Below are 27,874 nucleotides of genomic sequence, written 5' to 3' on the forward strand. Positions count from 1 at the left end.
CACCTGTAATCCCAGCTACTCGGGAGGCTGAGGCAGGAGAATGGCTTGAACCCAGGAGGTGGAGTTCAAGCAATGGTTAACCTCCACCTCCGGAGTTCAAGCAATTCTCCTGCCTCAGCCTCCTGAGTAGCTGGGATTACAGGCGCACCCCATGCCCGGCTAATTTTTGTATTTTTAGTAGAGATGGGGTTTCACCATGTTGGCCAGGCTGGTCTCAAACTTCCGACCTCAGGTGATCTGCCCACCTTGGCCTCCCAAAGTGCTGGGATTACAGGCGTGAGCCACTTTGTCTGGTCAGAGACTTCTGACTTCTGTTATTTCCCTCGCTAATGGCCTCACCTCCCGTCTGAGTATGTGCAGCATGTACAAATTGCACAGGAACTGGGGAACTGGGGAACTTCCCTGCCAGGCAGTCCTTGGGCCTGGGTCCTCTTGGCTCTCCACTTCCTTTTTCTTTTTCTTTTCTTTTCTTCTTTCTTTCTTTCTTTTTTTTTTTTTGACAGGGTCTGGCTCTGTGGCCCAGGAGCTGGAGTGCAGTGGCGCGATCTCGGTAGAAGCTAAGCTATTTGAAATGCCTCGGAATTCCCAAAGAAAGCTCAGTAAATATCAGACGATCCTGCCCGCTCCCCCTCTTTCAGTACCCACTTTTCTCTTTCCTCTCCCCTCATAACGTTCCCTCCCATCATCCCTCTACCTCCTTATTTCTGTCAGGGCTGTTAGATACCCTTCCAGTCTGGTATCTCCTCCTCCAGCCTTGTGCTACAGGACAACTCAAAAGCCCCCTATGGCTCCCAAGCGATCACTAAATAAAACTCGTGATCTGACTTCAGCCTATCCCTGCAGGATTGCTGCGACAAAATGGACTACTGCCAGAGGCGTGATCACGGTTCGGTTCACTGCAGCCCAAACTTCCCAGGCTCAAGCGATCCCGAACCTCCCACTTCAGCCTCCCGAGTAGCTGGGACCCCAGACATGCACCACCACGCCAGGCTCATTTTGTTTATTTTTTGTAGAGACCGGCTAGTCTCCAACTTGTGGGCTCAGAGCGATCCTCCCGCAAAGCGTTAGGATTACAGGCGTGAGCCACTGCGTCCGGCTCAATGGACTCCTTCTTAAATGTGAGTTCTCCGCACACACTGGGCCTTGCTCACCTCCACGATTTAACCTCGCAGTTAAGTCCCTTTTAAAGGTTTTTATTCGTCCTTCAGCGAAGCGCTGTCAACGCCTCCCTGCGTCTTTCCCCGTTTGAGCACCAGAGGGCGCTCCTCCGACCCGAGGAGGAAGCGACTCGGGCCAACCTGTCCAGGTTGTCCCACCCCTTTTTTCTTCCAGGCCAATCGTTAGTCAGAGTGGGCGGAGCCGCCCGCCGGCACCTGCGCGTTAAGAGTGGTCCGCGTCGCCGCGGGGTAGTGATGCGGCCTCCGGCGATGAGGTCGCGGCCGGCGGGACCCGCGCTGTTGCTGCTGCTGCTCCTCCTCGGAGCGGCCGAGTCGGTGCGTCGGACCCAGCCTGCGCGCCGCTACACCCCAGACTGGCCGAGCCTGGATTCTCGGCCGCTGCCGGCCTGGTTCGACGAAGCCAAGTTCGGGGTGTTCATCCACTGGGGCGTGTTCTCGGTGCCCGCCTGGGGCAGCGAGTGGTTCTGGTGGCACTGGCAGGGCGAGGGGCGGCCGCAGTACCAGCGCTTCATGCGCGACAACTACCCGCCCGGCTTCAGCTACGCCGACTTCGGGCCGCAGTTCACCGCGCGCTTCTTCCACCCGGAGGAGTGGGCCGACCTCTTCCAGGCCGCGGGCGCAAAGTGAGTGTGGTCCCGGGGAGCGGCGCCCCTTCCCGGCTCGGGCGGCAGACAGGAGGTGGGGCTGGGCGGCCAGCCGGGGCGCGCACCTGCCGGTCGCCCCCATGACCCCGGGGCCCGCGTGTGGCCTCCTGCGGCCACAGGAGTGAGCCTGGCACACCTGATGAGGAGGAGGAGGTGCGTTTGACTGGAGACTGATAAATGAAGGTTCAGGGAGATGGCGGGCTGGGAAGCCCTGGGTATCTACACCTGTGCACCGAGAGGGATGAGTTAGGCCATACCTGATGTCCCTTCCAGATTGACAGCACTATCAGGACTCCAGGGTTTCAAATCAGTGGTGTGGAGCCTGGTTCTAATTCAACTGTGAACCTGGACAAGTCACTTCAGCCTCCCTGCAGCCTCTTCTATGGTTATAGAAAGGGGTTGTATCCTTTCCTTTCAGCTCTAATGTCTCTAAGAGGGAAAGTGGGGAGTTCTGGTGTGCAGTGTATTTGGGCAACAGTACAGATAGTCATTCGTTTGCTCCTCTCAATCCGTTGTATATAGGAAGTACCCAAGAAGGGTCTGACTCTCTCTGAGAACTGTTGGAACTTGGGGGTGGCTGGTTCAGAGAACAGAGTAGAGAGCGCTGGGGTGGGGATAAGGGGAGACCAGGACCCATGAAGTTGTCAAGGCAGGGGCTTGTCCTGAAGGAGTGAGCCTTGAGAGCCCTGTATTGACAGGTGTTAAGTCAGGGAGTGGTTACTCTCAGCTTCTAGAAAGATTCTTTCGGCTGCTGGGAGAGAAGTGGGTTGGAGAAGAGTAAGAATGGAGGTGGGGAGGTTTCCCCAGCCCCTGGCTTAGAGCAGTCTTCCATCCTTATCTTGGTTCCTCGGCCATCTTCCGGGTTTTCGTTTCTCTTGAACTTTGGATTCACTTGTACTAAAGAGAAATTACAACTGGCATTTAGTGTTTACCATTAAATGTATGGGAGTATAAGACTTGATTAAGCAGAGGAAGTGTTTGTCTCCTAGGGGCCTTAGGGATCCATAACTTACAATTGAGAAAAATTAAAATCTGGGAGATAACCTCTTTCCATGCCTTTTATTTCATGGATGAGATGACTGGCCCAAAGAGAGGAAGGAATATAGTGTCCTAGACTCCAGGTCTCATGACGTCAAGGTTGTTTCCACTGCACCAAGGTCTGCAAACTGGCCAGAGGGATTGGTCCTCTGCCAGTTTTTTAAGGCCCATGAGGTGAGAATGGTTTTTACATTTTTAAAGGATTGTAAAATGTTTTAAAGAAGAATACACTACAGAGAGGAATGTGCCCCACAGAGCCTAAAATACTCTCTGGCCCATGAAGTCCTGGAGTTCCCTACTCTGGCCAGTGATTGAACCATGAAGTGCATTACCTATTTTTCTGCCATAAAAGTAAATTAAATATTGAGTGATTTGGTTGTTATTTCAACACTTGCCTTTTCTCCCAGTTATTGGGTCTTTTGTCACCTCTATAATAAATGAGAGGCAATTTATGTAGGCTTGGTAAACCAAACAGCTTAGTTTTCTAGAAAGTTTTCTTATTTTGTCATTGTTGTTTTGAAACAGTTTTGCTCTGTAGCCCAGTCTGGAGTACAGTTGCATGATCTCGGCTCACTGCAACCTCTGTCTCCCAGGCTCAAGTGATTCTTATGCCCCAGCCTCTCAAATACCTGGGACTACAGGCACACACCACCATGCCCGGTTATTTTTAGTTGAGATGGGTTTTCGCCTCGTTGGCCAGGTTGGTCTTGAACCCCTGACCTCAGGTAATCCGCCCATCTTGGCCTCCCAAAGTGCTGGGATTACAGGTGTGAGCCACTATGCCTGGCCAGCAAATGGCTTAGTTTTGTATTATCTGCCATTTCCAGTAGAGATCTTTCTCCTTCAGGGCAAAGAGTGAAAGAAAGTTAATCATTCCTACCAGAAGTGTTGAAGAATCAGAGAGCTAAGGTGCACTTCTTTTCCCTTACCCACTCCTTCCGTCCCTCTGGGCCTCCTCCTTCGCTGGGGACTGAGGGTTGGGACTTCCTCAAATCTGCTTCCATTCTTGGAGCAATGCCCAAGGGGAATTGTGACTGCAGCAGCTTCCTGAATATCACTAATATAGTCACTGGTACAAGTACATTTGTTGTGGTCAAGTTCTTTCAGGCATTTAAAAAGCCTCAAGCATGCTGGGCAAGTTCATGCAAGTTCACTGCCCACTTCCTTTGCTCATGTGGTTTTGCTGTCCACAGGTATGTAGTTTTGACGACAAAGCATCACGAAGGCTTCACCAACTGGCCGAGTCCTGTGTCTTGGAACTGGAACTCCAAGGATGTGGGGCCTCATCGGGATTTGGTTGGTGAATTGGGAACAGCTCTCCGGAAGAGGTGGGTGTCTAGGGATGGTTACTCTGTTATCTCTTTGGATCTGGCCGTCAAGAGTTCTGTACCTTCTCTACTCTCGTGTGATTTCTAGGTTTGCATTTAGCAAGTAGCAGAAGGGCCTCTGGCCTTTGAATTGGCAGTGTTTGATGCTTCACAGTTTTCATGTGACCAAAGGGGACACCATTACAGAAGTTCATGGCCATGTCTGGTTAGATGAAGGATACCCAACATAGACTACGATGGTACTTGATGTCCTGTTTGAGGAGTAGGCTGAGTGTCTGTGTAAATCATAAAGTTTGATTGGAACACAGCCATGCCTATTCATTTATGCACTGTCTGTGACTGCTTTCAAGCTACAATTTGAGAGCTAAGATAGAGACCAAATGGCCTACAAAACCTAAAACACTATCTGGATCTTTAAGAGTTCGCTGGTCGGGTGCATTGACTCACACCTGTAATCCCAGCACTTTGGGAGGCAGAGGCAGGCAGATCATGAGGTCAGGAGTTCAAGACCAACCTGACCAATATGGTGAAACCCTCTCTCTACTAAAAATACAAAAATTAGCCGGGCATGGTAGCATTTGCCTGTAGTCCCAGCAACTCGGGAGGCTAAGGTAGGAGAATCACTTGAACCCAGGAGGCGGAGGTTGCAGTGAGCCAAGATCGCGCCACTGCACTCCAGCATGGGTGACAGAGCGAGACTCTGTCTCAAAAAAAAAAAAAAGATAAAAGATAAAAAGACTTTGCTGACTCCTGTCACCTGCTCAGTTTGTTTCTCAGCACTGTGCTTTGCTTATAGTCCTGCTGTAAAACTCTGAGATGTTGATTAGATATGGACTTTAGGAGTCATGATTTTTACCATCTTTATTTAGTCCCTGGGTCATATGATGAAATACTTAAGTTGTTTTTTATCTGTGTAATTGCTTCTTGCATTATAAGGTTTTTGTAACACTCACCATTCTTAACCCAAAGCAAGCTTTATTAAATATGAAAATAGGTCATCAACCACATTTCATTTTGTGTATGTTAAGAACTACTACAGCGTGGTGGCTCACGCCTGTAATCCCAGCACTTTGGGAGGCTGAGGTGGGCAGATCATGAGGTCAGGAGATCGAGACCATCTTGGCTAACACAGTGAAACCCTGTCCCTAGTAAAAATAAAAAATAAATTAGCCGGGTGTGTTGGCGGGCACCTGTAGTCTCAGCTACTCAGGAGGCTGAGGCAGGAGAATGGCATGAACCTGGGAGGTGGAGCTTGCAGTGAGCCAAGATTGCGCCACTGCACTCCAGCCTGGGCAACAGAGCAAGACTCCATCTCAAAAAAAAGAAAGAAAGAAAAAAAAAAGAAAAAGAACTATTAGTAAATCTTAAATAAAACAATAAACCTATATTCACTTCAGCTGTGTGGAAAATGTTACTAATGATTATTTCTGAGTAAGAGTACTTTGGATATTTTATTTTCTATTTTCCAGTTTCTTTAAATATGAAATTTTATGATTGACAGGGAAGACATTTTTAAAAAATAAGACTATATGATTTTTTGTTTTGTTTTGTTTTTGTTTTGAGACAGGGTCTCACTCTGTCGCCTTTGCTAGACTCCAGCGGCACAGTCTCAGCTCACTGCAATCTCTACCTCCTGGGCTCAAGCCATCCTCCCACTTTAGCCTCCCAAGTAGCTGTGACTACAGGCTCGCACCACCACACTCAGCTAATTTTTTAATTTTTTGTGGAGACGAGGTCTCACTATGTTGCCCAGGCTGGTCTCAAACTCATGGACTCAAGGGATCCTCCCACCTCAGCCTCCCAAAGTGCTGGGATTACAGGCATGAGCCACCGCGCCCAGCAGGACTATACTCTATTGGGATAATTGACTTAAAAGATAAAAGATGGTTTAAATAACATTTTGGTGTTAAGTTATTTATGTATAAAAGGTAGTTATGTGTATAATCAAAAACACAGTAAACCTCATTTTGCTTAAGTGAATGGTGAATAATTTAAGGAAATGGTTTTAGATCCCATCCCTCTCTACATGCTCTTATGAGTGAGTGCCACTGAAATGAAAAAATGCTAGAACTGATATTCCTTAAAATAAATTATTTGTTCTATGCTTAATGGCAGTTGCCGTTCTGTTTTTCTGTTTAAGGAACATCCGCTATGGACTATACCACTCACTCTTAGAGTGGTTCCATCCACTCTATCTACTTGATAAGAAAAATGGCTTCAAAACACAGTATTTTGTCAGTGCAAAAACAATGCCAGAGCTGTACGACCTTGTTAATAGGTAAGACACTGAAATATTTTGGCCCTGCGACTTTTATCAATGAAATCAGAGCTTCCTATAGGGTACTGTTAAAGTGGAGAAGGGATAGGTATGAAAAAAACCTAAAAGACATCAAAATAATAAAAAGTGGTGGTTGTATTAAGACAAAATATGTTCTTTCCTCCTGCTTTTCAGAACTTCTGTCATGTGGTCATATTGCCTTCTACATTGAAACAATCACACAAAACCCAGGATGGCAGAAAGTCAAAATTTTAGTTCCCTTCTTACATGCCATTTTCCCTATGTCAGGACCCTGGAGAGGGGGTGGTTTGGCATCAGGCAGATTCGTGTTTGAATTCTGGCTTCTGTTACTTACACGCCTTAAACAGAACACTCTCCTGAGCTTGATTCTCACTCTGTAAAGTGGGGATAATAATGCCTTCTTTGTAGGGCTCAGAATAGTATGTGAAATGTATCTGTCACGGTGCCTGGTACAAAGTAAGGGTGTTGTTATTACCATTATTCTTTAAATGATCACTTTCACTTAGGGATTTGTCACCAGTTCTTCACAATGTTTTATCCCTGTTTGCCTTTCTCGAGCCTGGGGACTCATAGAGGACAGTAGACCCTTAAAGCTTCAGAGGCAGCTGCCTGGACCCTCACTTTAGAGCAAAGGAAAATCACCTTTAGCCAGGCACAGTGGCTCATGCCTGTAATCCCAGCATTTTGGGAGGCTGAGGCAGGCAGATCACTTGAAGTCAGGAGTTCCAGACTAGCCTAGCCAACATGGTGAAACCTCGTCTCTACTAAAAATACAAAAATTGGCCAGGTGTGCTGGTGCATACCTGTAGTCCCAGCTACTCGGGAGGCTGAGGCAGGAGAATCTCTTGAACCAGGGAGGCAGTGGCAGTGAGCCGAGATCCTGCTACAGTACTTCAGCCTGGGCTACAGAGGAAAACTTTGCCTCAAGAAAAGAAAAATTACCTTGTATTCAGATTCCATCCAGATGACTTCTCTTAAGAAAATAGTAACAATTGTAAGAGACCATCAGAGACATGGACAGATTTAGACATTACTGAATCTGAGATCCCCATTCTTTTATCGTACTTGGTTATGTTGCCTTGAACAAACTACTTATCTTTCAAGATCTTGGTTTCTCTATCTGTGAAATGGGATAATAATATATCCTAGAATCATGAGAACTAATGAGGTAATGAGTTTAAATTGCCTAATACAATTTCTTATACACAGTAAATCACAGACCATCTGTGTTGTATCTTGCCACTTAGTGATCTTCCTAGAGTTTACCTGCCTAATTATGGAGTACAGTGGACAGTTTGGCATTAGGCAGATTTGTATTTGAGTTCCACCTCCTGTTACTTACAAGCCTTGTTACCTAAAACAAATTGCCCTACTGAGCATCAAATTCTTGCTGCTCAGATGAGAATAATAATGCTTACCATATAGGTATATACATATGTATTTATATATATGTACACACAACATACATGCCTTATAGGGCTCAGAGTAATAATATGCTAAAGTACAAATGGGGCTCCAGTGGATTCCATAAATCCTTTACAGTACAGACTTTGGTAATTATCCACAAAAATGCATTTTATGAATAGTTCCAACTCTTAAAACATCTTCAAAGCAAATCTTAGTCTTATAGTCCTGAAGCACCATTTTTTTTCCTTTGCTTCCTTGAAACACCATTCTTAATTGGAATTAGTTACCGAAAGGAAACCAACTTGTTTGTATGCTGATTACACCTCCATTTTCTAAAAGGCATAAAGAAAAATATTAGGGCAGGCACAGTGGCTCATGCCTGAAATCCCAGCACTTTGAGAAGCCGAGGCAGGTGGATCACTTGATACCAAGAGTTGAAGACCAGCCTGGCCAAGATGGCAAAACACTGTCTGTACTGAAAATACGAAAATTAGTCAGGCATGGTGGTGCACACCTGTAATCCCAGCTACTTGGGTGGCTGAAGCACAAGAATCACTTGAACCCAGCAGGTGAAGGTCGCAGTGAGCCGAGATCATAGCACTGCACTCCAGCCTGGGAGACAAAGCAAAACAGTCTCAAAAAAAAAAAAATGAAGAAAGTAAAAGATCAGGAGGAAATATACCAGAATGCTGTGGGGTTTTTTGTTTTTTTGAGACGGAGTCTCACTCTGTCGCCCAGGCTGGAGTGCAGTGGCGCAATCTCGGCTCACTGCAGGCTCCGCCTCCCAGGTTCACGCCATTCTCCTGCCTCAGCCTCCCGAGTAGCTGGGACTACAGGCGCCCGCCACCACGCCCGGCTAATTTTTTTGTATTTTTAGTAGAGACGGGGTTTCACCATGTTAGCCAGGATGGTCTCGATCTCCTGACCTCGTGATCCACCCATCTCGGCCTCCCAAAGTACTGGGATTACAGGTGTGAGCCACTGCGCCCAGCCTGCTGTGTTTGTTTTAAATGGTGGTTTTATTAGCAAACTGGTTTTATTAGCAAATGTTTTCGGTTTTCCACATCCTCTGCACTGTGATAATTTTTATGCCACATACTTTCAAAATGGAGGAAGATTAATTTTAAAATATTTGTTGCAAAAATCAGTCCACAAGTCAAATGCAGTGATGTGCACCTGTAGTCCCAACTACTCAGGATGCTGAGGCAAGAGGATCGCTTGAGCCCAGGAATTTGAGCCTATGGTGTGCTATGATCGTACATGTTGATAGCTGCTGGACTCAAGCCTGGGCAACATAGCAAAACCCCATCTCTTAAAAAAAAAAAAAAAGGTCCATAAAATTTTACCATGAACATATTCAGATAATAAGCTCTTTCCTGATCATATGTCTTCCAGCCATAAACCTGATCTGATCTGGTCTGATGGGGAGTGGGAATGTCCTGATACTTACTGGAACTCCACAAATTTTCTTTCCTGGCTCTACAATGATAGCCCCGTCAAGGTATGTGATTATATGACTTCTTTCTTATTTATCTACTATGAAGAAAGAAAGTGCAAGGAGCCAAACTCTGGAGTAGACAACAGCAGCAGCAGCAATAATAAACAGGAATATCAACATGGAGGCAGTAGGGACTGGGGCACTTAATGGATGGTAAAGGTTTCTCCTTTAATCTTCCCTGGCTCCCTTAGAGTATAAGCTTTCTTCTCCATTAGTTCTTTTTTTTTTTTTTTTAATTGAGACAGAGTCTCACTCTGTCGCCCTGGCTGGAGTGCAGTGGCGTGATCTCCGCTCACTGTAACCTCTGCCTCCCAGGTTCAAGTGATTCTCCTGCCTCAGCCTTCCAAGTAGCTGAGATTACAGGCGCCCGCCACCCTGCCCGGCTGATTTTTGTGTTTTTAGTAGAGACAGGGTTTCGCCATGTTGGGCAGGCTGCTCTCAAGTCCCTGACCTCGGTGATCCACTCACCTTGGCTTCCCAAAGTGCTGGGATTACAGGCGTGAGCCACCGCGCCCGACAATCTCCTTTAGTTCTTAACTTTGACAATATAGGTTTAAACAGTGGTAAATTTACATAGTAGACTAAAAATAGTAATTACAATTTCCAGACCACTACAGAAAAAATAAACTCTATTAAGCAAATAAATGTTATAAATGAGAAAACCACCAAAAAGATATTAAAACATATAATAAAATATAAAGAAAACATATAAAAGACATACAGGCCAAGCACAGCAGCTCATGCCTGTAATCCCAGCACTTTGGGAGGCCAAGGCAAGCAGATGACTTGAGTCCAGGAGTTCAAGACCAGCCTGGACAACATAGTGAGACCTCATCTCTACAAAAAATAAACAAAATTAGCTGGGTGTGATGGCATGGACCTGTAGTCCCAGCTACTCGGGCGGCTGACGTGGGAGGATCACTTGAACCCAAGAGATCAAAGCTATAATGAACCTAGATCACGCCATTGTACTCCAGCCTGGGTGACAGCGAAACCCTGTCTCCAAAAAAATAAATAAATAAAACATATAAGATATACAAAACATACAAAATTAAACGGCAGGAATAAAATGCAAATGTCTACAATCCCACCTACTCTATGTTGATTTTATAGTTTAACTCTCAAGGGGCACACTCACTTCCCTTATATCCAAATCCTTGGGGGAATGTTGCCTACCCCATACCCCTCCCTATAATCAACACTATTAGGCAGTGCATAATGGCTGCCCATTTACAGTTTGTATTTTAGTGTACTTGCAAAGTAGCAGAAACCCTAATCTTCACTGTAGCAAATTTCAAAATTGTACATGTTCTAGATTTGTTGTGGATTTAAAAGAAAAATCTTAAGTGTAAAACCAGTTTGTACTGAGGTACCTTGGTAGTTCATAAACCTCTAAGGGTCTTGGCCAGGCGCAGTGGCTCATGCCTGTAATCCCAGCACTTTGGGAGGCCGAGGCAGGCAGATCATGAGGTCAGGAGATTGAGACCATCCTGGCTAACACAGCGAAACCCCGTCTCTACTAAAAATACAAAAAGAAATTAGCCAGGCGTGGTGGTGGGTGCCTGTAGTCCCAGCTGCTCAGGAGGCTGAGGCAGGAGAATGGTGTGAACCTGGGAGGCAGAACTTGCAGTGAGCCGAGATCGCACCACTGCACCCCAGCCTGGGCAACAGAGCGAGACTCCTTCTCACTTTTTTTTTTTGTGTGTGACAAGCGTATTTTATTGTATTCTAATTTTTTCAAAACAAGCAATATTTTTTTTTTTTTTTGATGCGTATCAAATATATTAGGAAGGTTGCACATGGGAAGTCGGGGAATAAAAATGGGGGGTGGGAGTTAAAATAAATGAGAGAGGGACTTTATGTGGATCAGTGATAATAACTCAATCCCCTATTTGACAAGAGGGAGAAGGAAGAGGAAGAAAAAGAAAGTGGGATAAAGGATCAGAAAGGGAGGAAAATAGAAAAAATTAGAGTATGACTCCAGGGTAGACCTGTTTTGTTGTCACTGAGTTGGTTGGTTGGTTTGTCTGTTGTATTTTTCATGTTTCGCCAAGTTGGCCAGACTGGTCTCGAACTCCTAGCCCGAAGTGATCAACCCACCTCGCCCCCCAGAGTGCCGGGACCACAGGCGTGAGCCACCACGTCCAGCCCCCACATTGCTTCTGGCCTCCGTGGTAGACCTCCCAGACGGAGCGGCCAGGCAGAGATGCTCCTCACTTCTTCCCAGACGATAGGTGGCCGGGCAGAGGCGCTCCTCACTTCCCAGACGATGGGTGGCCGGGCAGAGGCGCTCCTCACTTCCCAGATGGGGCGGCCGGGCAGAGGCGCTCCTCACTTCTTCCCGGACGGGGCGGCCGGGCAGAGGCGCTCCTCACTTCTTCCCGTATGGGGCAGCCAGGCAGAGGCGCTCCTCACTTCTTCCCGGACGGGGAGGCCGGGCAGAGGCGCTCCTCACTTCTTCCCTGACGGGGCGGCCGGGCAGAGGCGCTCCTCACTTCTTCCCGGACGGGGCAGCCGGGCAGAGGTGCTCCTCACTTCTTCCTGGACGGGGCGGCCGGGCAGAGGCGCTCCTCACTTCCCAGACGGTGGGTGGTCGGGCAGAGGCGCTCCTCACTTCCCAGACGGTGGGTGGCCGGGCAGAGGCGCTCCTCACTTCCCAGACGGGGCGGCCGGGCAGAGGCGCTCCTCACTTCCCAGACGGGGCGGCCGGGCCGAGGCGCTCCTCACTTCCCAGACGATGGGTGGCCGGGCAGAGGCGCTCCTCACCTCCCAGAGGATGGGTGGCCGGGCAGAGGTGCTCCTCACCTCCCAGACGATGGGTGGCCGGGCAGAGGCGCTCCTCACTTCCCAGACGGGGCGGCCGGGCAGAGGCGCTCCTCACTTCCCAGATGGGGCGGCCGGGCAGAGGCGCTCCTCACTTCTTCCCGGACGGGGCGGCCGGGCAGAGGCGCTCCTCACTTCCTCCCGGACGGGGCGGCCGGGCAGAGGCGCTCCTCACTTCCTCCCGGACGGGGCGGCCGGGCAGAGGCGCTCACTTCCTCCCGGACGGGGCGGCCGGGCAGAGGCGCTCCTCACCTCCCAGACGATGGGTGGCCGGGCCGAGGCGCTCCTCACCTCCCAGACGATGGGTGGCCGGGCAGAGGCGCTCCTCACCTCCCAGACGATGGGTGGCCGGGCAGAGGCGCTCCTCACTTCCCAGACGGGGCGGCCGGGCAGAGGCGCTCCTCACTTCTTCCCGGACGGGGCGGCCGGGCAGAGGCGCTACTCACTTCTTCCCGGACGGGGCGGCCGGGCAGAGGCGCTCCTCACTTCCCAGACGGGGCGGCCGGGCAGAGGCGCTCCTCACCTCCCAGACGATGGGTGGCCGGGCAGAGGCGCTCCTCACCTCCCAGACGATGGGTGGCCGGGCAGAGGCGCTCCTCACTTCTTCCCGGATGGGGCGGCCGGGCAGAGGCGCTCCTCACTTCCCAGACGATGGGTGGCCGGGCAGAGGCGCTCCTCACTTCTTCCCGGATGGGGCGGCCGGGCAGAGGCACTCCTCACCTCCCAGACGGTGGGTGGCCGGGCAGAGGCGCTCCTCACTTCTTCCCGGATGGGGCGGCCGGGCAGAGGCGCTCCTCACTTCCCAGACGGGGCGGCCGGGCAGAGGCGCTCCTCACTTCCCAGACGATGGGTGGCCGGGCAGAGGCGCTCCTCACCTCCCAGACGGTGGGTGGCCGGGCAGAGGCGCTCCTCACTTCTTCCCGGATGGGGCGGCCGGGCAGAGGCGCTCCTCACTTCCCAGACGGGGCGGCCGGGCAGAGGCGTTCCTCACTTCCCAGACGATGAGTGGTCGGGCAGAGGCGCTCCTCACTTCCCAGACGGTGGGTGGCCGGGCAGAGGGGCTCCTCACTTCCCAGACGGTGGGTGGCCGGGCAGAGGCGCTCCTCACTTCCCAGACGGTGGGTGGCCGGGCAGAGGCGCTCCTCACTTCCCAGACGGTGGGTGGCCGGGCAGAGGCGCTCCTCACTTCCCAGACGGTGGGTGGCCGGGCAGAGGCGCTCCTCACTTCCCAGACGGTGGGCTGCCGGGCAGAGGGGCTCCTCACTTCCCAGACGGTGGGTGGCCGGGCAGAGGGGCTCCTCACTTCCCAGACGGTGGGTGGCCGGGCAGAGGCGCTCCTCACTTCCCAGACGATGGGTGGTCGGGCAGAGGCGCTCCTCACTTCCCAGACGGTGGGTGGCCGGGCAGAGGGGCTCCTCACTTCCCAGACGGGGCGGCCGGGCCGAGGCGCTCCTCACTTCCCAGACGATGGGTGGCCGGGCAGAGGCGCTCCTCACTTCCCAGACGATGGGTGGCCGGGCAGAGGCGCTCCTCACTTCTTCCCGGACGGGGCGGCCGGGCAGAGGCGCTACTCACTTCCTCCCGGACGGGGCGGCCGGGCAGAGGCGCTCCTCACTTCCTCCCGGACGGGGCGGCCGGGCAGAGGCGCTCCTCACTTCCCAGACGATGGGTGGCCGGGCAGAGGCGCTCCTCACTTCCCAGACGGGGCGGCCGGGCAGAGGCGTTCCTCACTTCCCAGACAGGGTGGCCGGGCAGAGACGCTCCCCACCTCCCAGACGGGGCAGCGGCCGGGCAGGGGCTGCAATCCCAGCACCCTGGTAGGCCAAGGCAGGCGGCTGGGAGGCGGAGGCTGCCGCGAGGCCAGACCATGCCACCGCACTCCAGCCCGGGTAACACCGAGCACCGGGTGAGCGAGACTCCGTCTGCAGTCCCAGTACCTCGGGAGGCTGAGGCGGGCAGAGCAGTCGGCGTCAGGAGCTGGCGACCAGCGTGGCCAAGATGGCGAACGCGTGCCTGCAGCTAAAGGAGAAAAAGCAGGCAGCGGTGGCGTGCGCCGGCAGTCCCAGGTAGTCCGCGGCGCGGGCAGCAGAGAGCCGAGTAGATTGGAGCCGGGGCCACAGAGGGAAGGAAAGAAAGAAGAAAGGAAAGAAAGGAAAGAAAGAAAGAAAAGAAAGAAAAAGAAAGAAAGAAAGAGAAAGAAAGAAAGAAAGAAAGAAAGAAAGAAAGAAAGAAAGAAAGAAAGAAAGAAAGAAAGAAAGGAGGAAGGAAGGAAGGAAGCGAGACTCCTCAAAAAAAAAAAAGTCTAAGGGTCTCATTGGGTCTCTATTACTAAGCTCAGAAAATGGGAAGAAAGAAAAAAACAGATTCTATATGATGCACAGAGACAGATTAAGAGTGGTTTTCTAAGGCCGGGCGTGGTGTCTCACGCCTGTAATCCTAGCACTTTGGGAGGCTGAGGCTGGTGGATCACGAGGTCAGGAGTTCAGGACCAGCCTGGCTAACACGGTGAAACCCCGTCTCTACTGAAAATACAAAAATTAGGCCGGGCCTAATTTTTACATGCCTGTAGTCCCAGCTACTTGGGAGGCTGAGGCAGGAGAATGGCGTGAACCTGGGAGGCGGAGCTTGCAGTGAGCCGAGATGGCGCCACTGTACTCCAGCCTGGGCAACAGAGTGAGACTCTGTCTCAAAAAAAAAAAAAGAAAGAAAGAAAATACAAAAATTAGTCGGGCGAGGTGGTGGGCACCTCTAATCCCAGCTACTCGGGAGGCTGAGGCAGAGAATTGCTTGAACCTGGAAGGCAGAGGTTACAGTGAGCAGAGATCGTGCCACTGCACTCCAGCCTGGGTGACAGAGCGAGACTCCGTCTCAAAAAAAAAAAAAAAAAAAGTGGTTTTCTGGAACTTGATGAATGTTTGTGATCTCCCAGATGTGCAGTTCATCCCTGGGTAATGAACTCTGATGTGATGTCATATTGTAATTGTCCGCATATCTGTCTCTGCTAGTCTCTGCTGGATCGTTGAGGGCAAGAACTCCTTTATTCACCTTGGAAACTCAGTGTCTGCCACAGTGTGAGCCTCATGGTAGTTGCTGAATAATAGGAAAAGTAGGTGGGTGTTGAACCAAGAATTCAGATTGTTAATACCCCGTTTGTCTCTGAAATGGCGTCTATGTATATATATGTTCAGGGTGTATACCCCTGGAGCCAGGTCTCTTGCTATGTGAGGTTACAGTCTAGTGTTTGTGCTTAAGGAGTATCACGGAAGGAAAAATGACTAGCCAAAGATGCAGGATTGGGAAAGGGAAGAAAATATCAACCCCAGTGCCATTTAAGAAGCATGACTAGCTAGACAGCCTGAGCTTTTTTGGCTTTTTATTTATTTATTTTTTTGAGACGGAGTCTCGCACTGTCGCCCAGGCTGGAGTACAATGGCACGATCTCGACTCACTGCAACCTCCACCTTCTGGGTTCACACAATTCCCCTGCCTCAGCCTCCCAAGTAGCTGGGATTACAGGCGCACACCATCACACCTGGCTAATTTTTTTATTTTTAGTAGAGATGGGGTTTCACCATGTTGGCCAGACTGATCTTGAAACTCTTGACTTTGTGATCCACCCACCTCAGCCTCCCAAAGTGCTGGGATTACAGGTGTGAGCCACCACTCCCGGCCGGCCTCTCTTAAACAATAATTCCTAAGCAACCAGGACCTTCTGTGTGGGTGTGTCTCAACCCATCTTCACAGTAGCTTCGCAGGCATATGGGGACTGTAGATTCTCCTTCGTTTCTACCAGGATTTATTGAGAGCCGGTGCCGTAGCATGCCGCATGCTAAGCCTTGGAAATACTGAATGAATGGTTTCTGCTTTAGGGAACTACAGTCTGAAGAGAAAGACAGACATACAAACAAAGTACATTGTAGGGTGAACAGTATGATAGTAGAAGTATGTCCTGAGGTCTCCACAATCCATAGACACTGGCTCGAATGCCAAAGTGGAGGGTACTGCATTAGCTTCTGTGGGATGAAGGAGTGCATGGCTGTGTCTGTCCTTGACAGGCTGAGTGTACAGGGAGCGTTCACATCACCTGAGGACTCTGAGGAAGAGGAGGTGTGGCAAGGAGACACCTTTATTCACTCTGAGCCAGAGTCTAGGCACACTGTCACTTTTATCCCTCCCTGTCAAACCCCTGTGAGGTGGGTGATATTTGCCTTTGGATTTTGTTTGTTTGGTTGGTTTTGTTTGTTTGTTTTTATAGATAGGTAACTAACTTAAAAGGTAAAGTTGGCCGGGCACGGTGGCTCATGCCTGTAATCCCAGCACTTTGGGAGGCCGAGGTGGGTGTTTCACGAGGTCAGGAGATCGAGACCATCCTGGCTAACACAGTGAAACCCCGTCTCTACTAAAAATACAAAAAATTAGCCGGGCGTGGTGGCGGGCGCCTGTAGTCCCAGCTACTCAGGAGGCTGAGGCAGGAGAATGGCGTGAACCGGGGAGGCGGAGCTTGCAGTGAGCCGAGATGGCGACACTGCACTCCAGCCTGGGTGACAAAGTGAGACTCTCTCAAAAAAAAAAAAAAAAAAAGGTAAAGTTACCTGCCTAAGACCCCTTGACTACTAGGTGGTGGAGCCAGCTATGAACATCAAAGCCCTTGATAATCTTGTAACCAGGTATAAACTCTGATATGATGTCATATTGTAACTGTCCACATATCTGTCTCCTCTGCTAGTCTCTGCTGGATGGTTGAGGGCAAGACCTCTGTTTTATTCACCTTGGAGACCCAGTATCTGCCCACAGTGTGAGCCCCATGGTAGTTATTGAGTAAATACTTATTGAATAAGTGGATGGGTAGGTGTTGAATGAAGAATTAGGATTGTTAATACCCCATTTTTCTCTGAAATGGCTTTTACATACCTGTTCTTGAATTGATCTTGAGTTATCCTTTTCAATTATGTGACCCCATGATGCCCAGACATTGATAATCGAGTACCAGACATTGGATTGAACTAGTTACAGATAATGACTATTCTTCTATTTCTCTTTGGCACTTAACTAGCTTCCATAGGAGAAACTTCATACCAATGCGAATGACTCTAAAACAGGCAAGAAATTGGAATTTTAAACTTTTATTTAATCTCCTTTTGCCGTGATGAGTTGAACATGGTTTCAGTTTTGTTTTTGTTTTTGAGATGGAGTCTCGCTCTGTCGCCTAGGCTGGAGTGCAGTGGCACGATCTCAGCTCACTGCTACCTCCGCCTCCCAGGTTCAAGCGATTCTTCTGCCTCAGCCTCCCAAGTAGCTGGGACTACAGGCATGTGCCACCATGCCCAGCTAATTGTTTTTTTTTTTTGGTAGGGGCGGGGTTTCACCGTGTTAGCCAGGATGGTCTCTATCTTCTGACCTCATGATCTGCCTCCCTGGCCTCCCAAATGGTTTCAGTTTTTATCTTGTATTGGCCACTCTGTTATAAAATATGCTGCATTTGGCCGGGCGCGGTGGCTCACGCTTGTAATCCCAGCACTTTGGGAGGCCGAGGCGGGCAGATCACGAGGTCAGGAGATCGAGACCACAGTGAAACCCCGTCTCTACTAAAAATACAAAAAAAATTAGCTGGGCGTGGTGGCGGTCGCCTGTAGTCCCAGCTACTCGGGAGGCTGAGGCAGGAGAATGGCGTGAACCCGGGAGGCGGAGCTTGCAGTGAGCCGAGATCGCGCCACTGCACTCCAGCCTGGGTGACAAAGCAAGACTCTGTCTCAAAAAAATAAAAAAATAAAATAAAATAAAATATGCTGCATTTAACATTTACATTAAGATATTCCATGTATGATTTGTCATTCTTCAGCTAAACCTCGAAGGAAGAAAAAATTTGCATTTTTTTTTTGAGTGGGATTGGCTTAAGACTTTTTTTTACCTAGGTAAGGTTGCGATTATATAGTTGGAAAACAGCCTGCCATGGGTTCAGATACCTGATTTGCAGTTCCAGCTTTTGAAACTGCCTAGGGGCATGGCCCCAGGCAGATCTTCTCGTGTCCATTTCTCCTCTTATAGAACAAGTGATTTACCAGATGATCTTTAAAGCAAGCTCTCCCAGCCCTGACGTGTATCTCTGCTGCAGGGTTTCTCTGCCTCAGTACTGTTGACATTTAGGGCTCAATATTTCTTTACTGTGGGGGCTGTCCTGTGCATTGTAGGATGTTTAGTAACATCCCTGGTCTCTACCCACTAGATGGCATACCACCCCCGTTGTGACAATCAAAAATGTCTCTAGACTTTACCAAATGTCCCCTCCAGAGCAAAATTGCCCCCAGTTGAGAACCACTGCTCTAGACTAACTTTCTTGCTTCCAAATAGAGCCTTACCAAAGTGCATTACATAAAGAAGTCAAGTGGTTTTACTCCTCATGACCGAATATTCTTTCCCTTCTTAGGATGAGGTGGTAGTAAATGACCGATGGGGTCAGAACTGTTCCTGTCACCATGGAGGATACTATAACTGTGAAGATAAATTCAAGCCACAGAGCTTGCCAGATCACAAGTGGGAGATGTGCACCAGCATTGACAAGTTTTCCTGGGGCTATCGTCATGACATGGCAATGTCTGATGTTACAGAAGAATCTGAAATCATTTCGGTAAGAGCACCTTTGAGTTTTTTGTTTTTTTAACGAAATGGGGTCTTGCTCTGTCATGCAGGCAATAGTGCAGTGGCACGATCATACCTCACTGTAACCTTAAACTCCTGGGGCTCAAGTGGTCCTCCCACCTCAGCCTCCTGTGAGTAGCTAGAGCTACAGGTGTGCACCTCTACATCCAGCTAATTTTTAAATTTTTTGTAGAGACAGGGTCTTGCTATGTTGCCCAGGCTGGTCTGAAACCCCTGGCCTCAAGAGATCTTCTAGCCTCAGCCTCCCACAGCACTGGATTACAGGCATGAGCCACAGCACCTGGCCTGAGTGCACTGTTTTTTAACTATGGATCTCAAACCAGTTATTATTATTATTATTATTATTACCTTCTAACACTATATGATTGATTTCAATTATTTTTTTCCTCTTTTTTTAAATTTTACTTTAAATTCTGGGATACACGTACAGAGTGTGCAGGTTTGTTACATAGGTATACATGTGCCATGATGGTTTGTTGCAAACTATCAACCTGTTATCTAGGTTTTAAGCCCCGCATGCATTAGGTATTTGTCCTCATGCTCTCCCTCCCCAAGCCTCCACACTCCAACAGGCTCTGGTGTGTGATGTTCCTCTCCCTATGTCCACGTGTTCTCATTGTTCAACTCCCACTTATGAGTGAGAACATGTGGTGTTTGGTTTTCTGTTCCTGTGTTAGTTTGCTAAGAATGATGGTTTTAGGCCAGGCGCGGTGGCTCACATTTGTAATCCCAGCACTTTGGGAGGCCGAGGCGGGCGGATCCCGAGGCGGGCGGATCCCGAGGTCAGGAGATCGAGACCACGGTGAAACCCCGTCTCTACTAAAAATACAAAAAATTAGCTGAGTGTGGTGGCGGGCGCCTGTAGTCCCAGCTACTCGGAGAGGCTGAGGCAGGAGAATGGCGTGAACCCGGGAGGCGGAGCTTGCAGTGAGCCGAGATTGCGCCACTGCACTCCAGCCTGGGCGACAGAGCGAGACTCTGTCTCAAAAAAAAAAAAAAAAAGAATGATGGTTTCCAGCTTCATCCATGTCCCTGCAAAGGACATGAACTCATTCTTTTTTATGGCTGCAAAACCAGCTTTTTTATGTAAGAGTGATGTCCAGCTTCATCCATGTCCCTGCAAAGGACACATTCTTTTTTATGGCTGCAAAACCAGCTTTTTTATGTAAGACTGATAGAAGTACTCTGGATAGAAGTGCAGGTCAATAGAACCCTTTTAAGGACATTGAATAGACTAACAGAAACCTGTCCTAAGGAAATAATTAGAATTACACAAGAAAGTTGTGCAGAGGTCCTTCCCAGGATTATTTGTATGTATGTATGTATGTGTGTATTTATTTATTTATGACCGAACTTCACTCTGTCATCCAGGCTAGAGTGCAGTGGTGCGATCTCGGCCTGCTGCAACCTCCATCTCTTGGGTTCAAGCGATTCTCCTGCCTCAGCCTCCCGAATAGGGAATACGGGCACGTGCCACCATGCCCAGCTTGTTTTTGTGTTTTTAGTAGAGACAGGGTTTCTTCATCTTGGCCAGGCTTGTCTCGAACTCCTGGTAACCATAAAAGTGTTGACAAATTTAATATGGGTTAATGCTTAGAGCACTGAGTGAAAAAACAAGTTACATATTGGCTGGGCACAGTGGCTCATACCTGTAATGCCAACACTTTAGGAGGCCAAGGTGGGAGGATCCTTTGAGGCCAGGAGTTCAAGACCAGCCTGGCCAACATAGAAAGACCCTATCTCTATTATTATTATTATTTTTAATAAAGTTACATATTGGCTGGGCATGGTGATGGCTCACACTTGTAACCCCAACACTTTGGGAGACCAAGGCAAGAGGATTGCTTGAGGGCAGGAGTTTAAGACCAGCCTAACCAACATAGTGAGACCCCATCTCTATTTTAAAAAATGAGGCACAGTGGCTCACACCTGTAATCCCAGCACTTTGGGAGGCCAAGGAGGGTAGATCACAAGGTCAGGAATTTGAGACCAGCCTGGCCAATGTGGTGAAACCCCGTCCCTACTAAAAAATACAAAAAAATTAGCCGGGTGTGGTGGCGCACGCCTATAATCCCAGCTACTCAGGAGGCTGAGGCAGGAGAATTGCTTGAAACCAGGAGGCAGAGGTTGCAGTGAGCTGAGATTGCGCCACTGCACTCCAGCCTGGGTGACAGAGCTAGACTCTGTCTGAAAAAAATTTTTTTTTCAATAATAAATAAAATAAGTTACATATTATTACAACTATATAAAATTAACTACATAGGAAAAAGACTGGAAGAAGACATCAAAAGTTAATGGTGTGGTGTCACTTGGAGTACTGTAATGAATTCTTATAATGAATTCTTTAAATTCTTTTTTTTTTTTTTTCTTTTTGAGATAGAGTTTTGCTCTTGTTGCCCAGGCTGGAGTGCAATGGCACGATCTCAGCTTGCTGCAACCTCCACCTCCTGGGTTCAAGTGATTCTCTTGCCTCAGCCTCCCGTGTAGCTGGGACTACAGGTGCCTACCACAGCGGTCAGCTAATTTTTGTAATTTTAGTAGAGACGGGGCTTCACCATGTTGGCCAGGCTGGTCTCAAACTCCTGACCTCAGGTAATCCACCTGTCTTGGCCTCTCAAAGTGCTGGGATTACAGGTGTGATCCACCATGCCTGGCTGAATTCTTCAAATTCTATAATGAATTTAAAGTTTTCTCTATATAACCTTAGTTTTTCTGAGCTGCTTGGATATGTATAATACCTGTTCAAGGTCACAGTAAAAACACACACACCCAAATCCCACTCCAGAAGTCTTAAAGAATGTATCTCTTGGCTGGGCACGGTGGCTCACACCTGTAATCCCAGTACTTTGGGAGGCTGAGACAGGTGGATCACAAAGTCAGGAGTTCAAGACCAGCCTGGCCAACATAGTGAAACCCCATCTCTGCTAAAAATACAAAAATTAACTGGGCATGGTGGTGTGCACCTGTAGTCCCAGCTACTTGGGAGCCTGAGGCAGGCGAATCACTTGAACCCAGGAGGCAGAGGTTGCAGTGAGCCGAGATTGTGCCACTGCACTCCAGCCTGGGAGACAGAGCAAGACTCCGTCTCAAAAAAAAAAAAAAAAAAAAAAAGAATGTATCTCTTTATAGCAGTTTTCCCAAAGGGGCAGCATGTTCATTTATGTAGCCCAATGCATAAGGAATATCCTGAAATTCTCAGCTTCCTTGCCCACACCTCATGTTTTTGGGGCATGACCCTTCCCACTGCACCCAGCACCATGAGAAGTACAGTGTCACAGGAAGTGCTCCATGGCCACTCCCTGAAATTCGAGTTAATATAGCATGATTTTTCATTTACTCACATGAGCCTAACCTTTTATAGTGGCAAAAATATATATAGAGAGAGAATTTTTAGCTCAGGTGCGGTGACTCGCGCTTGTGATCCCAGCACTTTGGGGAGCCGAGGCAGGCGGATCACCTGAGGTCAGGAGTTTTGAGACCAGCCTGGCCAACATGGTGAAACCCCGTCTCTACTAAAAATACAACAATATTAGCTGGGTGTGGTGGCGCATGCCTGTAATTCCAGCTACTCAGGAGGCTGAGGCAGGAGAATCGCTTGAACTAGGGAGGTGGAGGTTGCAGTGACCTGAGATGCAGTTGAGCCAAGATCACGCCATTGCACTCCAGCCTGGGCGACAAGAGTGAAACTCCGGCTCAAAAAAAAAAAAAAAAAAAAAAATTAAAACAGCAGAGGATATTTAAAAAACAGAGTGTGCCCTAGATTCTTTCTCTTCTCTTACTGTCTGTTTTAAGCATGATGCCAGGCTTGGCATTCATAGCTAGACTTTCATTGTTTCTGTTGTCTCTAGGAACTGGTTCAGACAGTAAGTTTGGGAGGCAACTATCTTCTGAACATTGGACCAACTAAAGATGGACTGATTGTTCCCATCTTCCAAGAAAGGCTTCTTGCTGTTGGGAAATGGCTGAGCATCAATGGGGAGGCTATCTATGCCTCCAAACCATGGCGGGTGCAATGGGAAAAGAACACAACATCTGTATGGTGAGTCTTGTCTTCTGTTGTGTGTAAGAACAGGACAGTGCCCGATCCGAAACTGGTATCTCCTTGTTTCCTTGGGTCCACAGTATTACAAGCCAGGCTGGAAGTTGCCTTGAGAAAATCCAAAAGGTTATTTTCCTATGAAATTTGTACCCCATTTGAGTTATGTCTTAGGCTACTAGGTTATCTTTGACTAGTGAGGGGAGAGAGTGGGTTTGGTGAAAAGGGAAGGAGCAACAAAGCATCAGTCAATTTATTGAGATTATTACCCTGCCCCCTAAAAATAGTAATAATGAATGCTTGGATTGTACAGAGCCCCATGCAAAATTCTTTCTGTTCATACTTGGACTTCTGGATCTAGTTATTTGATCTTGGGCCCCATTTTTTCCACTACAGAATGGAGTGATGATACTTTATAGTGTTGTGAGGATTAAATGAGATGAGTGCCAGGCACAAACTCAGTGTTAAATTAAAGGGAACTGCTTTTATTATACCAGAGAGCTTAGGTCTCTGGATCTAATCCCTCTATTAATCCCTCTGTTTTGGATGAGTTTCTGTTTAGTGGTTGTCTTAGTCCATTTTCTGTTGCTATAACTGAATCCCACAGGCTAGATTTTTATTTTATTTTATTATTATTTTTTTAGACAGTCTCACTCTGTGGCCCAGGTTGGTGTACAGTGGCGCAATCTCAGCTCACTGCAACCTCTGCCTCCCAGGTTCAAGCAATTCTCCTGCCTCAGCCTCCCAAACAGCTGGGATTATAGGCACCCACCACCACGCCCAGCTAATTTTTGCATTTTTAGTAGAGATGGGGTTTCACACCATGTCGGCCAGGCTGATCTCAAACTCCTGGCCTCAAGTGATCCACCTGCCTCTGCCTCTCAAAGTGCTGGGATTACAGGCATGAGCCACTGCACCTGGCTCAGATTGGATAATTTTTAAAGAATAGAGGTTTATTTAGCTCACAGTTCTGGAGGCTGGGAAGTTCAAGAGCATAGCACCAGCATCTGGTGAGGGCCTTCCTGCTACACCATGACATGGTTGGGGACAGGAATGGGCATGTCCACTCAGGTCTCTCTTCCTCATATAAAGCCATCAAGTCCTATCATGGGGCCCTACCCTGATTACCTTATCTGATCCTAATTACTTCCCAAAGGCCTCACCTCTAAATACTATACCATCAACATATGAATTTGGGGATCAAGTTTCCAACATGAGATTTGGGAGATGCATTCAAACCATAGTAGTGATTTTCATCCTCTTCTCTAAACATAATGAAATTTCAGAACAGGCTGGGTGCAGTCTCAGAAAAAAAAAAAAAAAGAAATCTCTGAACAACAAATTTGTCTTCATTGCATATCTTGTCCTTGTTATAGTCTCTGCTATTTTCACATGGATTTGGAGTAGAAAAGAGATTTGAATAATAAGGTAAATGGCTCTATCTATTTGAAGTAACTGGTGTAGGAGATAATTTTTAAAGACAACCCAATTGGTAGGGAAAATAGACAATATCACCAGATAGAGTTTTATAGACTGCCTCCTTCCTGCAGACCTTCCTTGGTATTGAGTTATTGGTGCTCCCTAGTAGCAGTGACAGACTCAAGGACTGGGATTTGGTAGATAATTGAAAGGAGAATGAGTGGCCTTGTGCAGTGTTTCATGCCTGTAATCCCAGCACTTTCGAATGCCAAGGTGCGAGGATCACTTGAGCCCAGCAAAACATAGCAAGTTGTGTTGGGTGACACAGCAAGACTCCATCTCTTAAAAAAAAGAAATCAGGCCCGGCACGGTGGCTCACGCCTGTAATCCCAACACTTCAGGAGGCCGAGGCAGGTGGATCACCTGAGGTCAGGAGTTCGAGACCAGCCTGGCCAACATGGCGAAACCCCGTCTTTACTAAAAATACAAAAATTAGCAGGGTGTGGTGGCAGGCGCCTGTAATCCCAGTTACTCAGGAGCCTGACGCAGAATTGCTTGAACCTGGGAAGTGGAGGTTGTATGAGCCAAGATCATGCCACTGCACTCCACCCTGGACAACAAGAGCCTGGACAACAAGGCTTCATCTCAAAAAAATAAATAAATAAATAAGGAGCTGGGTGCAATGGCTCATACCTGTAATCCTAGCACTTTGGGAGGCCAATGCAGGTGGATCACTTGAGGCCAGGAGTTCAAGACCAGCCTGGTCAACATAGCAAAATGCCATCTCTACTAAAAATACAAAAGTTAGCCAAGCGTGGTGGTGCACACCTGTAATCCAGTGACTCGGGAGGCTGAACCACAAGAATTGCTTGAACCCAGGAGGCAGAGGTTGCAGTGAGCCAACATCACATCACTGCACTCCAGCCTGGGCAACAGAGCGAGACACTGTCTCAAAAAAAAAAAAAGAAAAGAAAAGAAAATTAACATTAGAAAGGGGGAACGTATAAAGTTGTATATCAGGATAACAAGCCAGGTATCTTTGACAGTGTTGTTTCTGTTTTCCCAGGTATACCTCAAAGGAATCAGCTGTTTATGCCATTTTTCTGCACTGGCCAGAAAATGGAGTCTTAAACCTTGAATCCCCCATAACTACCTCAACTACGAAAGTAAGGAGCCTCAGTCAGTCCTAAGATGTAACTTTCTGTAAAGGAATTGGCAGATCATTCCTTTCTTCCTTCCCTGCCAGGTTTCTCCCATATTCACACCTCTTTTAGACTGGCTTTCCTGCCCTGGCCCAGCGTGGCTGTTTCTCACCATAGTCAGCCTGTATTCTATACTCATTAGTGCATTACCAGTTTGTTTCATTCCCTTTTGTTTTCTGCAGATAACAATGCTGGGAATTCAAGGAGATCTGAAGTGGTCCACAGATCCAGATAAAGGTCTCCTTATCTCTCTGCCCCAGTTGCCACCCTCTGCTGTCCCCGCAGAGTTTGCTTGGACTATAAAGCTGGCAGGAGTGAAGTAATCATTTGAGTGCAAGAAGAAAGAGGCGCTGCCCACTGTTTTGCTGCCTCAGTTTTCCTCTTGTAGTACCATCACTATAATCAACGAACTTCTCTTCTCCACCCAGAGATGGCTTTTCCAACACATTTTAATCAAAGGAACTGAGTACATTACCCTGATGTCTTAATGGACCAAAGATCTGAGATCTATTGTGATTATATCTGTATCAGGTCAGCAGAAGAAGGAACTGAGCAGTTGAACTCTGAGTTCATCAATTCTAGTATTTGGAAATTGCCTACAGTGGAATTTTCCCTCTGTCCTCTGATAACCTACTTGCTTACTCAATGCCTTTAAGCCACATCACCTTGTTGCCTATGGGAAGAGGTGGAAAGGATTTGACAAGCTCAACCGCATGCTGTTTAGTTAGCATCAGTTGTCACCAACACTCTTTCTGCAAAGGGCCGGAGAGCTTTGGGGGAAAAGAAAAGGCTTACCAGGCTGCCATGGTCAACTCTTCAGAAATTCCCAGAGCAATCTAAGAGCGCCAAAGTTTGCTGTGTTTACAGTGATACTATTAAGAAAATGAATGTGATTCTGCTCTGTCTTTTTAAAATGATCAAATAAAAAAATTTGTGCATCACAATCATTTCTACCAAAAAAAATGGTATAGCTTTCTTTTCCTAGTTTCAGCTTAGACTGCTTATAGCTTTATGATCAGTTTCTGGTTTGTGTGTTTTTTTTTTTAATCTTGCAAAATCTCCTTAACGCTGAACAAAAAATGTAATTCCTGTGTTTTTTCTGCTTCTCACTTCTAATACCATTCTTCTGAGTTGACTACCAGTTCAGCCTCTTTGTTAGAGATCTAATCAAGTTTTCTATTTAATTTTTCCTTAATAGATATGTTTAGAAATCTTGTTTTGTTTTGAGGCAGAGTCTTGCTCTGTTGCCCAGGCTGGAGTACAGTGGTGTGATCTCAGCTCACTGCAGCCTCCACCTCCCAGGTTCAAGTGATCCTCCCTCCTCAGCCTCCCAAGTAGCTGGGACTATAGGCACACACCACCATGCCCAGCTAATTTTGTTTTATTTATTTTTTTTGTAGAGACGGGGTTTCACCATGTGGCCCAGGCTGGCCTCAAACTCCTGGGCTCAAGTGATCCACCTACCTCACAGCCTCCCAGAGTGCTGGGATTACAGGTGTGAGCCACCACACCCAGCCAAGTAGATGTATTTAGAAATCTTTACCCAACATTTAAGGAATATATGTTTTTCTCAAGCACATATGGAACATTTGCAAATCTCAAATACCAAAGAAGCAGCATCATATAAGCTGTTTAGTGTGTCTACAGTATAATTAAAAAACAATAACAAAAACTTGGAGAAGAAAAAACTATGTTTGTAAATGTTAAAATGCACTAACTCATTGTGTTACTGATTCATAAATTTATGGATTGTGCCATGAGATATAAGAATTCCAAATATGTAGTTCTGGTGAGGCAAATGAAGCCTGGTTGTGAAAGAAAAAAAGTAGACATTAGTGTAAGTAGATTAGCACAGCCAATTTTAATTAGATCGCTTTCTGCCCAGACTTAGAGAGCAAGTTGATGATAATAATATTGCTTATATGGTTCTTCACAGTCTTAAAGCAACTTCATGCACACTTCTAAAAAAAAAAATACTGGGAATGATAGTAACACTATATATTGAACCTTATAAGATGTAGCTTTAAAAATAAAAGTACTTTAGGAAAATACAGCGTTAAATGTTTATGTTAAAAAGAAGGCTGGTGGCCGGGCGCGGTGGCTCACGCCTGTAATCCCAGCACTTTGGGAGGCCGAGGTGGGCGGATCACAAGGTCAGGAGATCGAGACCATCCTGGCTAACACGGTGAAACCCCGTCTCTACTAAAAATACAAAAAATTAGCCAGGCGCGGTGGCGGGAGCCTGTAGTCCCAGCTACTCGGGAGGCTGAGGTAGGAGAACGGTGTGAACCCCAGGAGGCGGGGCCTGCAGTGAGCCGAGATCGCGCCACTGCACTCCAGCCTGG

General features: G+C 47.8%; 1 protein-coding gene across 4 annotated transcripts; it reads left to right on the top strand.

Annotated features, from left to right (window-relative positions):
- The first annotated feature begins 1,344 nt into the window (after positions 1–1,344).
- On the top strand, positions 1,345–27,578 carry FUCA1 (alpha-L-fucosidase 1). Of its 4 annotated transcripts, XM_055261696.2 has the most exons (8): positions 1,345–1,801; positions 4,054–4,188; positions 6,329–6,466; positions 9,290–9,395; positions 18,640–18,840; positions 22,721–22,911; positions 25,394–25,493; positions 25,712–27,578. In XM_055261696.2, the coding sequence occupies exons 1-8, from the start codon at positions 1,413–1,415 to the stop codon at positions 25,850–25,852; spliced, it is 1,401 nt and encodes a 466-aa protein (XP_055117671.1). In that variant the 5' UTR covers positions 1,345–1,412; the 3' UTR covers positions 25,853–27,578. The 4 variants fall into 4 exon arrangements, 2 of the variants coding, with proteins under 2 accessions (XP_055117671.1, XP_055117672.1); XM_055261697.2 differs by lacking the exon at positions 25,394–25,493 and having other exon boundaries at positions 1,352–1,801; XR_010118905.1 differs by lacking the exons at positions 1,345–1,801; positions 4,054–4,188; positions 6,329–6,466; ... (2 more) ...; positions 25,394–25,493; positions 25,712–27,578 and adding exons at positions 12,578–14,281; positions 15,221–15,325 and having other exon boundaries at positions 18,640–18,662.
- Positions 27,579–27,874: the final 296 nt, after the last annotated feature.

Source organism: Symphalangus syndactylus, chromosome 22 (assembly GCF_028878055.3).
Source record: "Symphalangus syndactylus isolate Jambi chromosome 22, NHGRI_mSymSyn1-v2.1_pri, whole genome shotgun sequence".
Lineage (NCBI taxonomy): Eukaryota > Metazoa > Chordata > Mammalia > Primates > Hylobatidae > Symphalangus > Symphalangus syndactylus.